The sequence below is a fragment of the Ochotona princeps genome, chromosome 18 (genome assembly GCF_030435755.1).
Source record: "Ochotona princeps isolate mOchPri1 chromosome 18, mOchPri1.hap1, whole genome shotgun sequence".
Lineage (NCBI taxonomy): Eukaryota > Metazoa > Chordata > Mammalia > Lagomorpha > Ochotonidae > Ochotona > Ochotona princeps.
In genome coordinates, this window is record NC_080849.1 from 30476784 (window position 1) to 30490759 (window position 13976).

General features: G+C 39.0%; 1 protein-coding gene across 25 annotated transcripts in view; it reads right to left on the reverse strand.

Moving 5' to 3' along the window:
- The window catches only part of DTNA (dystrobrevin alpha), a 217264-nt gene that overhangs the window by 92479 nt on the left and 110809 nt on the right, over window positions 1-13976 (reverse strand). For all 25 annotated transcript variants that reach the window (XM_058677185.1, XM_058677181.1, XM_058677186.1 and 22 more), the window contains one exon: window positions 13290-13370. In XM_058677185.1, coding sequence (XP_058533168.1) covers window positions 13290-13370 — 81 coding nt within the window. The remainder of the gene's footprint in view (window positions 1-13289; window positions 13371-13976) is intronic.

Here is a 13976-nt window from a genome sequence, read left to right on the forward strand (position 1 = left end):
GGGACTAAATCGGTGTTTCCCATGTGGCGGGCAGGAGCCTGCTCACCGAGCCCTCCCTGTAACCACTCTGGGTTTGCCTTAATAAGAAGCTGTAATCAGGAACTAGAGATGGGCACTGCACCTTGGTACTCAACATAGGACATGATGACCTAATCCATGGCTTAACTTGAGCAAACACCCACTATCACTAAGTTAATATTTTTAGCATTCCCTACATTCTAGTACCCTAGCTTTGGCGTTCATTGCCTGCGATTTGGAAGCAAGCCTTCCATTCAACTCCAACTTCCGTTCTTTTCTATCTATTCTAGTAATACTATAAGGTTCAGCTCTGATCATGCTGTTCTCCACTAACTATTGAATAAAACCCAAGAAGCTAAACATGAAAGTCAGAGTTCAGATGCCAGTCTACTAATCTTCAGTCTCACCTCCCACTACTCTTGCTCTTCCTCCAAGAGCCACGCTTGACTCCTGGATATTCTGGTCTAGGCCTCAGACCTTTTCAAACACGCTTTTATTCAGCCAGCTACCTTGACCAGGAACAACCCTTAATTCATCACCCTTGAATGCACTGTCCTAAGAAACTGATTATGGGGACCCAGTGAGGTAGCCTAATGGCTAGAGTCCTCTCCTTGCATGCACCGGGATCCCATATGGGCGCTGGTTCTAATCCTGGTAGCTCCACTTCCCATCAAGCTCTCTGCTTGTGGCCTGGGAAAGCAGTCGAGGACAGCCCAAAGCCTTAGGACCCTGCACTGAGTGGGAAACCCAGAAGAGGTTCTGGCCTCCTGGGTTTGGATCAGCTCAGTTTCGGCCACTGGGGCTGCTTGAGGAGTAAATCAGTGGACGGAAGATCTTCTCTGTCTTTCCTCCTCTCTGTACATCTGACTTTCCAATAACAATAAATAAATCTAAAAAAAAAGAAGAAGAAGAAACAGCGTGCTGGCCCTCAGACATCTGGAATGCCTGTGGTGCATTTTCAGAAATATTTCTGAGGAAGTGTCATTGAATTAACCTACCCACGTGCTTCATCTGAAGGTATTGTTTTATATACTTCAGAGTTCAGTCTGGTAGCAATCAATGGAAAGAAAGATGTCTGATACAACACATCCATGATATTGAAAAATTAATGAGTATCAAGTTTGTCATGATGAATAAATTCTGGAAATTCCTAGTGGTGATGCTTTCAAAACATTGTGAATGTACTTGATGCCACTGAGCTATAAACTTTAAAAAGGCTATAGTGGTAAATTTTAGATTATATATAGTTGAGCTTAATTTTTAAAAACTTTGAACACCTTTAGGCAGAAAAACATAAGGTTAGGCTAAAAACAGTGAAATGAAAATAACCAGTGCCACTCTACATTATACTTCAAATCATGAAAAACGAAATGGTTACTAAACTTTTACTGTGAAATTTTTATTGTGTTTTGGGGAGTTGAGCTAATTTTCTGGATATTTGCATTTTTAGGGTTAAAAATATTTATCCCTCCCCATTTTCTGTGACAGTTGTAAGTACTATGCTTGAGAGTGAGACCCCTAAGTTTGTGTTTGATTCTGGAGTCTCCCAAGTAACTTAAGGAAAGGTAAACTCTGTGCCTGGATGCTTCAGGCTCTGTGAAATGTCACGAATGGACGGGGCTTTGTCTGGAAGGAGTCTGGCTGCATGACCTTGCGATCATAGCTTTAACAGCCAGGCTTCTTGTACCTATTGTAATTTCCTCAAAAATTTGGGGATGTATAGGAGTTTTTGAGAACCCTCATGGCAAAAACAAAATAAATTAAAATTTAAAAATAGTTAAAAATTTACTTATAAAACAAATTAAGAAACTTACACTTAAGTTATTGGGAAGAAAAACGTATTTAGGGCTATTAAATACTGGGAAGATGTTACCTAAAACACTGTTGACTTCTGGAATGCAATGTTAAGGTCTAAAGTTATAGCAATTGCCTATCATTGATATTTTATGCATTTTGAATTGTTAGGCACTGAATCATATACTGTCTGACACTTGCTTGAGCAAGAGCTTCTCCACAGTGGTCTCTACAGTTCATTCATGTACACAATAATATACCATATATTAATGATGTTGCATGTCCTGGGTACACATGGAACTGCTGGTTATTGTGGCCATTTGGGGAGTGAACCAGTGGATGGACAAAAGACACACAATAAGCTTGGTTCTGAAGGAGACTACATTTTAGTTGCAGAAGACATAATAAACAGAATAACTAAATACATTATAAAGCATGGTGTATGTTCCAATGCAGCAAACACTTTAGGGACAAGAACAAGAAACGGTGGGGAGGGGTGATGGGAAATTGGAATTTTTAGTGGGGATGTCAAGATAGGGTTCTCACTGAGCAGGATACAAGAGAGAAAAGCCTTAAAGAAGGGAGAAAGTCAGCTATGTGGGACTTTATAGGAACAGAGCTCCAATTAGAGGGGACAGCCAGGGTGAAGGCTCTCTGACGGGCACAGATGTGGAGTGTCTCTGGTGGAGGAAGGAAAGAAAACAGTGAGCTTGTAGCAGAGAAGGTGGAGCCAGAGTAGAACCAAGGTTGGGGTCCTCTGGGCCATTTTCAGGACTTGATTTTCATCATGAGGAAATTGGGGAGCCACTGTAGCATTTTGAGGAGAGGAGTGGCAAAATCTCATTCAGGTTTATAGGTCTGTTTGTGACTTGTTTTGTGGCAGAAAATGCTCAGATTGGAATGTAATATTTCCCCTTCTGGCTTCTTAAAGTTTGAAGGACATTTACGGGGAGTAGTTGCTATGAATTGGTGATTTTGGCTCCTAACTCCCACCTTCCACGTCTTTGGGTTGTCTCCCTGATAAGATTTCCACTTTGGGTCCTTCCTAACCTTGAATTACCACATGGAAAAGGCTTTGAGTAAACAAGAATGAGCCTCATCAGTTGTACAGAAATATCTAAACTTCACCTAAGTCTACAGGGCCATTCAATCTTATTCTTGCTTCAAATTTAATACCAGTTTCTCCCACACGTATCTCACTGAATAAAGGCCCAAGCTTTAGTGCATAGAGTATTCACATTAATTTTCCTTATTTCCTTTAAAATATTTATTTATTTTTATTGCAATTCAGATATACAGAGAGGAGAAGAGACAGAGAGAAAGATCTTCTGCCCTCTGATTCACTACTCAAGTGACTGAGCCATTACAAAGCCAGGAGTCAAAAGCCTCTTCTGGGTCTCCCACATGGGTGCAGGGTCCCAAGGCTTTGTGCTGTCCTTGAGTGCTTTTTTTAGGCCACAAGCAGGGGCTCGATGGGAAGTGGAGCAGCTGGGATTAGAACCGGCATCCATATGGGATCCTGGTGCCTGGATCCTACTGCGCCTGGCCCCTACAATATTTATTTTTTATTTAGAGAGACAGAGAGACAGAGAAATATTCCATCGACTGGTTCACTCCCCAAGTAGCCACAATAGCCAGAGCTGGGCCTATCTGAAACCAGGAGCCAGAAACCTCAACCAAGTCTCGCATGTGAATGCACGGGCACCAGCACTTGGGCAATCTTTTGGTGCTTTCCCAGGTACATTAACAGGTAGTTAGATCAAAGTAGAGCAGCTTGAACTCAAATTGGTGTCCATACGGGATGCTAGCATGACAGTTCCACAACCTGTTATGTCACAGCAGCAGTTCCTTGCATTAACTTCCTTTTGATATGTAACAAATAACCACAGATTTGAGAGCTTAAAACAATACTCGTTTATTAACTATAGTGTAACATGCCCTGTAGGTAAGAAGTATAACATGGCATGCCTGAGCTCTCTGCTCAAGATATCACAGGGATCGATTTTAAGGTGTTGTTTTGGCTGGGTTCTCATTTAGTGCCTCCAGGGGGAAATTCAGTTCAAAAAAGACTACTCTTTTTTGTTAATAGACTTCAGTTTATTTTGATTATGTTTCTACTTCCTTGCTGGCCGTTGGCAAGACATCTGTCAACTTCTAGACATTGATAGTGTGGCCCCTGCATTTTCACATCAGCCATAGCACGTCACATATTTGTAGTCCTTCAGATCTCTCATTTTGCTTCTGCTGCCAGCAAGGGAAAAGCTGCTAAAGGTCCCAAATGGGTAGGTAGGGCTATCAAAATGATTTTTCCATTTTAAGGCCAACTGTGCAATTTAACATAATTTAATTACAAGATCAAATTCCCTCAAATTCATAGTCCTACACATTACATTTACGGTGATACTGCATAGGCCATAATCCAGGTAAAGTTCTTTTGGACTATATAGTTATAATCAGCAAATAAAGCTAGGAATGAATAAAAAGGTAGAAACAAAATACACCTCATGAGACCCCATGATTGATTATTTGGATTGGGAGAAGTGACTAGAAAGAATTTTCACAGGAGATTGGCCTAACAATACAAAAAAGAGGACACTGGCTGTCCCATTTCCTGATGTCCCATATTACAGTGCCTGAATTTGACACCCAGGTCTACTTCTGACTCTAGCTTCCTGCTAAAGCAGACTGACAGGTGATGGTGATGGCTCAGATAATGTGATTCTGTGCTGTTTACACAGGGCACCTAGAGTGCATTGTCAATGCCTGGCTTTGGCCTCTGTTGGGGGCTGTTGTGATCAGAAAGTGAGTGAGCAGAGGTTGGTAGCTCCCTCCATCTCTGATAGAAATAAAAACATTTTAAATAAGCCTTCCAGATTTATGATTTGGGCCACTTGGCAGTCTCTGTACCATGCATTGGGAAAGCAAACTCTATTTTAAAAGGATCCTTTGAACAAACTTTGCACTGTTTTATTATTAACCTCTCAGTTTCTCTAATTTTAACTGGTGTGAGTGGAATATATTGTAAATGAAAATTTTAGTAATTCCCAAGAAGCATAGTAATATAAATATACATTTGTTGTATAAGAGAAATATGCAAATAGATAGAGACTCTGAATGTTCCACTTTCCTCCAGTGAATAATGCTTAACATGCACTACAAGCTCCATCCTATTTGTTGAATGAAAAATACAAGAATGATTGCTAAGCAATTATACGCCAACAAATTAGAAAACCTATAAGAAATGGATAAGATTCTTGGACAAATATCATTTACCAAAACTGAATCATGAGGTAGAAAATCTAAATAGACTTATAACTAGGATGGAGTTTGAGCCAGTAATTAAATCCCTCCCAACAAAGAAAAGCCCATGGCCAGACAACTTCATAGCTGATTTCCACCAAACATTCCAGGAAGAACTGATCCCTATTCACTACAGTCTGTTCAAAATAATAGAAAGGGAGGCTATTCTTCTAAATTCCTCCTAAGAACCACAGTACCTTAGTGCAAAGCCAGATAGACACACAACAGAGAAAGGGAACTGCATACTAATATCCCTGGTGAATATAGATACAAAAGTCCTCCGCAAAACACTGGTGAACAGAACACAACAAGGTATCAGATGGGATTTATCCCAGGCACGTAAGGATGGTTTAACATATACTTATCAATACACATAATATACCACATCCATAAATGAAGAGTAGAAATAGTATAATCATCTCAATAGATGCAAAGAAAGCATCTGATAAAATCCAACAATACTTTATGCTAAAAACGGTAAGCAAGACAGGCATAGAAGGAACATTTTACAATACAAAGCAATTTGTGAAAAAATCCAATACCAGATTCATACTTAATAGGAAAAGATTGGAAGATTTTCTACTAAGATCTGAACTAGACGATGATGTCTGCCATCAACACTGCTCTTTAACAGAGAACTGGAAGTCCTCACTAGAGCTATTAGGCAAGAGAAAGAAATGAAAGGAATTCAAATTGGAAAAAAGGAAGTCAAATAATCTTTGTGTGCAGATCACACGATTCTATACATAGGAGAAACAAGTCTAAATAAAGAGATTATCTTAGAACTCATAAGAGAATTTGGCAAGGTAACAGGCTACAAAATCAATAAACATAGATTGATGGCCCTAGTACAAACAACTCAATGGCTGAGAAATAACTAGCAAGAGAAGTCTCTTTAAAAACAGTAAAGAACATTTAGTATCGTGAAATAAACCCAATCAAAGAAGTGGAAGACCTCTATGAGGAAAAGTATAAAACCTTAAAAAAAGAAGAAGTAGAAGACATTAAAATATGGAGAAATTTACCATGTTTCTGGATTGGTAGGATCAATATCATCAAAATGTCCATATTACCAAAAGTAATATACAGATCCAATGTGATCCTAATTAAAATCCCAACAACACATTTCTCAGAGCTGAAAAAGATGATATAAAAATTCATCTGGACATATAAGAGACTATGAATAAGCTAAAGATATCTTGGAGAATAAAAATAGAGCTAGAGGAATCACAATCTCATCCTAAGATATATTGCAGGGCAGTGGTAATTGAAAAAGTCTGGTACTGGTACAGAGAAGCAGCTCAACAGGACAGAATAGAAACCCCAGAAGGGAGCCTACACATGAACACCAAATAATCTTTGACAGGAGAACTGAAAATAATGCAGGGAAAAAGGTTGGCCTCATCAACAAAAGATGTTTGTTGATAATTGGAAAGCCACACGTAGAAGAAGCAAGACCCACAACTATCACTTTATAACAAAATCAGCTCAAATGGATCAAGGACCTAAATCTGAATGCAGAAACCATCGCACTATTAGAAGAAAACCTAGGAAACACTTCACAAGTACAGGCATTTGCAAAGACTTCCTAGAAAAGTCACCAGAAGCACAGGCAGTCAAAGCCAAAATAAACAAATGCAACTACATTAAACTAATAGCAGCAAAAGAAACTGTACAGAAAAGGAACTGTCCACAAAGTGAGGAGGCAATCAGCAGAATGGGAGAAAATCTTTGCACACTACACAACAGATAGGGGACTGATATCCAGGATTTACAAAGACCTTCAGAAACATAACAACAACAAAGCAAACAAACCAGTTAAGAAATGGGAAAAGAAAATAAGCAGACATTTTAAAAAACAATTCAAATGGCAAACAAACATATGAAAAAATGCTCAGGCTCTTTGTAATAAGATAAAAACCACATTGATTTCCACTTAACTCCAGTGAGAATGGTCTACATACAGAAGTCATCTAACAACACCTGTTGGTGAGGAGGCAGGGAGAAAGGTAGCCTACCACACTGCTGGTGGGACTGTAGACTAGTGCAGCCACTATGGAAATCAGTATGCAGAGTGCTCAGACAACTGAAAATTGATCTACCATACAACCCAGCAATCCTACTCCGACTGATGTGAAACCTACATATGAGAAAACAATTTGCATATCTAGATTCATAGCAGCACAATGCTCAGTAACAATGACATGGTAACAACCAAGATGCCTGTTGAAATAGGAATGAATAAAGAAACTGTGGCTCAGTTATTCTATGGACTGCTATTCAGCCATTAAAAAGAATGAAATTCTACCATTTGCACTAAAGTGGTCCCAACTGGAGACCATTATGTTCAGTGAAATAAGCCACTTTCAAAAGGACAGATGTCATATGTTCTCTCTCATATAAGGCAACCTTCCTGCAAGATCAAAGTAAAGATATATGAATAAACAAATATACACATATACTCCCGTAAGCGAAAAGTGTATGGAGAGAATACTGGAAAACAAACATTTCAGCATACATCTCTACTCTTAAATAAAAGAAGCACTCCCCAATGAAACTGTTAAATATATCTTGACAACAAAATACAGGTTGCCTATACCTGCAATGTCATGACACATGTAACTAGCAGGATGCTGTGATGGTGACTGCAGCCGGAGTAACCACACTGCAAAATAAAGGGGGAAACGGGTAGGAGGGAGGAGAAGGAAGGGGGAAGGAAGATAGGAATGGGGGGAGGAGGAAGCCCTTTACTTACAAAACTGTAGAGTGGAAAACAAAAAATAAAGCCAAAAAGAGTGATTGCTAATAAGAAAGGCAACTGTTCTCAAAGCCTCTGTGAAGACAGAACCAAGGCTTCATCAGGAATAACTTTCCTGAAAAAGCAACTGTGCAGCTGATCTCCTATGTCCATCCTCCTGTCTTCTGTTTTCTCTCACCGAGTTCCACAGACCCAAGGTCCTAGGAGCCAGGCAGTATGACAGCATCTTGAGGGTATCCTTCCTTGCCCTACTGATTGGACATAGGCCAGTTGGATGGCTGCCCAGGCACAGACCTTGGCAGGCCACAAGGGGAAGATCATGAGTCTTGTCTTGGCACCTGTTAGATGGGATAATCGAAGCCTGAAAGGCATTCCTCTGTACAAATCTCTTTTTCCCATCTACCAGAATCATTTAAAGATGCTGTTGCTTTCAAAAGCCTGGAAGTAAAACTATTTAGTTGGCACAGCTTCCAGGTATAATGCACAGGCAGAAGAAAGAAAAGGAAGCTATTGTCTGTTACATCCAGATCTACCTGGAAACAAGATGGCGTTTCTGGCTTAGCTCACGGGCTGCGTATGGCAACAGTCTGTGCCAATAAAGTATCCAGCTTTCTCTAAAAGGAAGAGAAATCAGATCTTAAAAGAAAACTGAAGTGGAAGAAGTCATTTGGCTTAAATCCTTAGCACAATTGTCAGGGATGATCAAAGATTTTCCTCACCCAAGGTTAACTGAGTAAAGGGAAGACAGTCTTGCCATAGGTCCAGGGTGTTCAGAGAGAAGTTTCTTTTATTGTCCTTTTACATGAGTATCGTTCATGGGATTGTTTATTTAGTTTTTTTTTACTGCCGTTGTCAATGTCGCAGAAGCAATTTGTGAGAACAATATATTCTAGTGCAATATGCATTTTTATTCAAGTAAGTGTCTAGAATGATTCAATATCAGGAATAATAACTTGTATCAAAAACATTTGCAACAATAAAAAACAAAGAAAACAGTGCTCTGAGGACTAGGCACTTGTCATTTATTTCCCTTAGTGAATGTCTTAAAACCATGACTTCCGTCTCTTTAAGCACATTTCTTTTGTTTATTTATTTCTATTTCTATTTCTATTTAATTAATTAATTAGTTAATTTATTTATATGTCTCTTGACGAAGCCTGTTACTTTAAACTTTATTTTTACATTCAAGGTTTCAGACATCATTATCTGGGGAACAGAAAAGTGTGTGTTCTTGGGCAACGTGGTAAGTGGGGTCCATTTATGCCTTCCTCCCTATGGCTCCTAGCCTATTATGTCACATATCATGGGTCCTTCAGAAAGTCCATGGAAAAGCAGAGTCAAAAGATGACTTCATTTTGGTGCCGAAAAGTTGAAATCCATGCATAGTTTTTCTCTTAATACACATTTTCTTTCATGAACTATTTATAGGCCTCTTGAAGTATGAAGTATCTCAAAATCATTTACACCAATCTAAACTTATCTTTTCCTTTAAATTTCTGTGAAAACTTGAGAGATTCTCCTATCTTCTCTTTGCTATTCTATGGAACACTAATCCAGATACCACAATGAAGAGGTTTTTGCAGATGAAATTATGGTCTTAAAATACAAGGATCTGAGTGGGCCTGATATAAGCACCTGACTCCTTTAAGAGTAAAAGAGTTTTCTCTGTTCACAAAAATGAAGAGAAACACACTGTAGCTGGCCTAGAAGAATAGGCAAACATCCATGTTCTAAGTGGTCGGGGTGCCATGTGGCAAGACTCTAAGAACCTACGGCCATGGAGGAATGATCTACCAATAAGCACACATGGAAGAGGACTTGAGTCCCCCACTGAGATCCACAGACCTGATCAACACTTTGACCTAATCTCAAGGTGATGCTGAGCTGACAATCCAATTAGGCAGCATTTAGTTCTGGACTAGAAGTTACTTTGAGATAATGAGTAATGTCTTACATGTTAAATTTTGGATCATTTATAATGCCAACAGCAGAAAACCTACACAATCAAGAATCTACATACTTGGGGCCTGGCATCGTAGCCTAATGGCTAAAGTCCTCACCTTGTCCATGCTGGGAGCCCATAAGCGTGCTGGTTCATATTCTGGCTGCCCCACTTCCCATCCAGCTCCCTGCTTATGGCCTGGGAAAGCAATAGAGAATGGCCCAAAGCTTTGGGAACCTGCACCCACATGGGAGACCCAGAAGAGGCTCCTGGCTCCTAGTTTCGGATTGGTGCAGCACCATTGCAGCTGCTTGGGGAGTGAGTCAGAGGACAGAAGATCTTCCTCTCTGTTTCTCGTTCTTTCTCAATATATCTGACTTTCCGATAAAAAGTAAAATAAATCTTTTAAAAAATCTACACAGTTAAAAGTCAATCAAGGAGGAGGCTTGCATCTTAAAATACTAATCCAATGCTAATTAAAAGCCAATAATAGTTATTACATTTTTGTTTATTTCCCCTCCATTATGTAGTTTTCAAAACTTTACCTGTAAACAAACTTTGGAAGTAAAAGTATGCAACCTGTTATTAGTTAATATCCATCATTTTTTTATGAAGCAAATAATGTCATGATTTTCTATTGTGGTTATGAATGTTTGTGTTTCCCTTGAACTGCAGGCACTGAGATGTAGTCTCCAGTCTAATGTGTTAGTAGGTTGGGCCTTTAGGGAGATGGTTAGGTCATCATGAAAGATTCCCTTACAAAGAGGCCATGAGGAGCTGCCTTGACCTCACCACCATGTGAGGACATAGCAAGAAGGCATTTCTGTGAATCTGGAGCCCTCCTATACACCTTATGAATGGTAAGTATTCCATCTGCAGGGCTTATAAACCACACACTTTTATGTGTTTTTGTTAGAGCCTAAAAATTTCTAACAAGGCAATGCATTTACAAAACCACCTACATCTTCCTCTTTCTTTGATTACAGAGTAACTATTCACTAAAAGGTACCATCATTTATTGTAGGTTAAGTTTTATGGAATTCTACAAGTTACCTCCTCTAGTATAGGAAGGTATGGTACAGCTAACTAATGCTATGTTATGTAAAAATAATCACTTCTAGCTACCTTTCTAGAAGGAAGCCTGCAACTTTAAGATAGGCCAAAAATAATTGTGCCAGCACTTTACAGGTACCTATAAATTTCACAGTTATAATATTTACTGTTAGGAAAGAAGATTCAGCAAGCACATATAGCATTTACATTCATCACTTCTGATCAGGGGAAAAACTTTTTTTTTAAGTTTAATTTTAGTAGAATAGTAAAGATATGGAATTGTTTCTTTTCTTTCCATGAGCTTTCACTTTGTCCAGTTTGTATGGAATGGAACATCGTATCCTAAAATTCATGAAATTTAAATGGTACATTGCAAATCTAGTAAGACCTCCATTCTTAAAATCTACTGTGTGTTAGTCCCATTCCAGTTGTCAGTTCTTCCAGAAAGGGCCTTCCATTGGCCCCCAACCCTTAGCTCAGGAAATTGCCTCCTTGAGCCACCACAACAACATCCATGGATTCTAACATAGGTTCACACATCCGCTTGAAACCCCATCTAACATTAAAGGTACAGGTTGCACCATCTTTACCTCATGCAAAGCATTTTTTAGCATTGTGCCAAAAATCTCTTAGGAGCTCATTATATGGTTACTAAATTAAGGAGGAAGTGAATGAACCCATTGAGGCATGAGGTTTTATTTTCACCCAGAAATAAGTTACCACTCTCTCTTTTTCCCCACTGATTTCCAAGAAAGTCAGGGCGATTGTGACAGAATTCTGGAAGTAAGATAAGCATGAGAGCCAGAAAAGAACAGGATGACAGAGGGAGAAAGGGCCCTTGCCAGAGAGCTGGAGGAATCTGGTAAGTGAGACCTGTGAGTTAGGGATGACAGTCTATGTTCACTTTGTAAACTTGGTGGCCATCCTGTGAAGTACTGTATGTTTTCCCACTTTTCTTGTCCCTTCCTTTCTTCCTATTTATTTTTTTTCTTCTTCCTTACCATCTGTAGTCTTTCTGGAAATCATGAGCTCAACTGATAGGAGAGCTAGGGTTCTTCCTTGCAGTTCTTTAATGGGGCAGAACTCCCTTCCCTATCTCTCCCACATTTACCTTGATGGCCCCTGGCATGATAAAATGTAGCAAGAAAGTGGGAGGATATTGTCAATTTTCTTTGGTGAAAATGGGTGATGGGATTGAGGAGGGAGGAGAGTTTTGTTCTGAAGGACCAGTGTTCCTTTTCCACTAACAACAACATGGAAAGATCTTTCATTAACTCATCAAACTTGGAATTAGACATACTGCCACAAATTCTTTTCAATACCTGTAGTGACTCTCTTACTGCTCTTTTTCAATTGGCTTTGCTTCCTGTGAAGAGTCAAAATATTTTATTTTATGTGTAAACAACCTACTTTTTCTCCTCTTTCTTCCTTTCCTCCTACAAAATCCCCTTGTTAGACACTGGCTAGGGAGCAAGTTGTAGATTAGCAGCCACAGGAGTCATTACCCACCCTCACAATCACAAAAATTACAGCTACCTGTCAGTGCAAGTGCATATAGCTGGGTAGCCTTCCAGAGCTCTGGGAAACATTTGGAGACTCTGAGAGGGGAGACATGTGGGGATAATTGGATCTCCAAGCTCATCAAGAGTCCAGTTCCCTTGCCAGTTACTTGGGAACTATGTGTATGTGTTCACCATGGTTTGCAATAAAAAAATTAATCCAATACTAATTTAAAAATTTGAGAACAGTTATTAATTTTTAACAATAGTCAATTTTCAGGAAACAAAAACAGCATGTTCATGCCAATGAAGCATTAAGCAATCTTGTAGGGAAAATGGATGTAGCGCAATGAGAGTGCTGACTCACTGGGAATGTAGCCCTGAGCATTATCATCAGGCATCTAGCCTGTTGCTTAGATCTTAAAACTTGGACTAGAGTTGAAGTTGGACCTGTTTCTTTCTTGTTTGATGTAGGAAAATATAATCAATATTCTTACCTAAAGGGCTAATTTTGTAGTTTCAGAAAGAAGTTTAAATATATTTTATGAGCTTATAAACACTGAAGCTTGTAAATGAAATGCAAATGTTGGAAGGACTTTTTGATATTTTATAGAGTTTAGAAACCATTTTTATGACATTGAGGTTTACTAAGGTTAAAGGAAAGAAAGACATCCAGCCAGATGTATATCATTCCAAGGTTAGGATTAACTACGTATTCAGAGGTTCATCCATTTCAATGTTTTGCTACTTAGAGGTAATTCAAATTTCAGAAGCACTTAGGAATAATCTCCTTAACATTTGTGTACCAAAATACTCCTTTATTTTTGTGTAAACATGGTTTAATCAATGATTTTAATAAACCCAGTAACAAATGTAAACTATAAGATTCATGAAGGTAATTAGTTCTTACAACCGGAGTACTTACGATTGCATTTCTTCTGAACAAACCTAAGCTTGCATGCTGTTCTGTAGGTGGAGAGTCGGATACGATCCAAATCTTGAGCCCCTTGAGGAAAAAGAGTGCACATATGGTATGCTGTTTGTGTGCAAATGAGCTCAAAATGTTTGTAAATACAACAAATATAGATGCAGTTTCCCCACCTAACTTCATTTGATTTAGAATATAACTTTAAGACTTGAAAACATCTGCTCCATCTTACCCAGGTTTGAGAGAAAGAGAACACGTGTGGCCAAAACTGGAGGCAAGGTTATCAACCATGATCATGGAATCAAAAAAAAATTTCATCTTTGTTGTGATTGCATCTTCTGGGACAGTCCACTCAAATGGTAACTTTGCAGCTAACTGATATCACATGATAACACCATCAACTGATCATGCTGACTGCACCGCTGCTGGTCATTGGAACATGAATGTTAGGTCACCACTTGTAAATGTTGAAGGAATTCATTGTGTCACTTCAAGCCAAGTACTTTCAGAGCCTGGGGTTTCTCACCTGAAAGCTGAAGAGGATAATGCAAATAGGACTGACTTCATAGGATGTCATCATTAAGGACAAATCAGTGAATACACTAAAGCACACACAACATTCCTTGGTCCTCAGGAAGTGTTGAGGAAGAATTTTTATTATTAATGTTGTCTTTCCTGCAATCC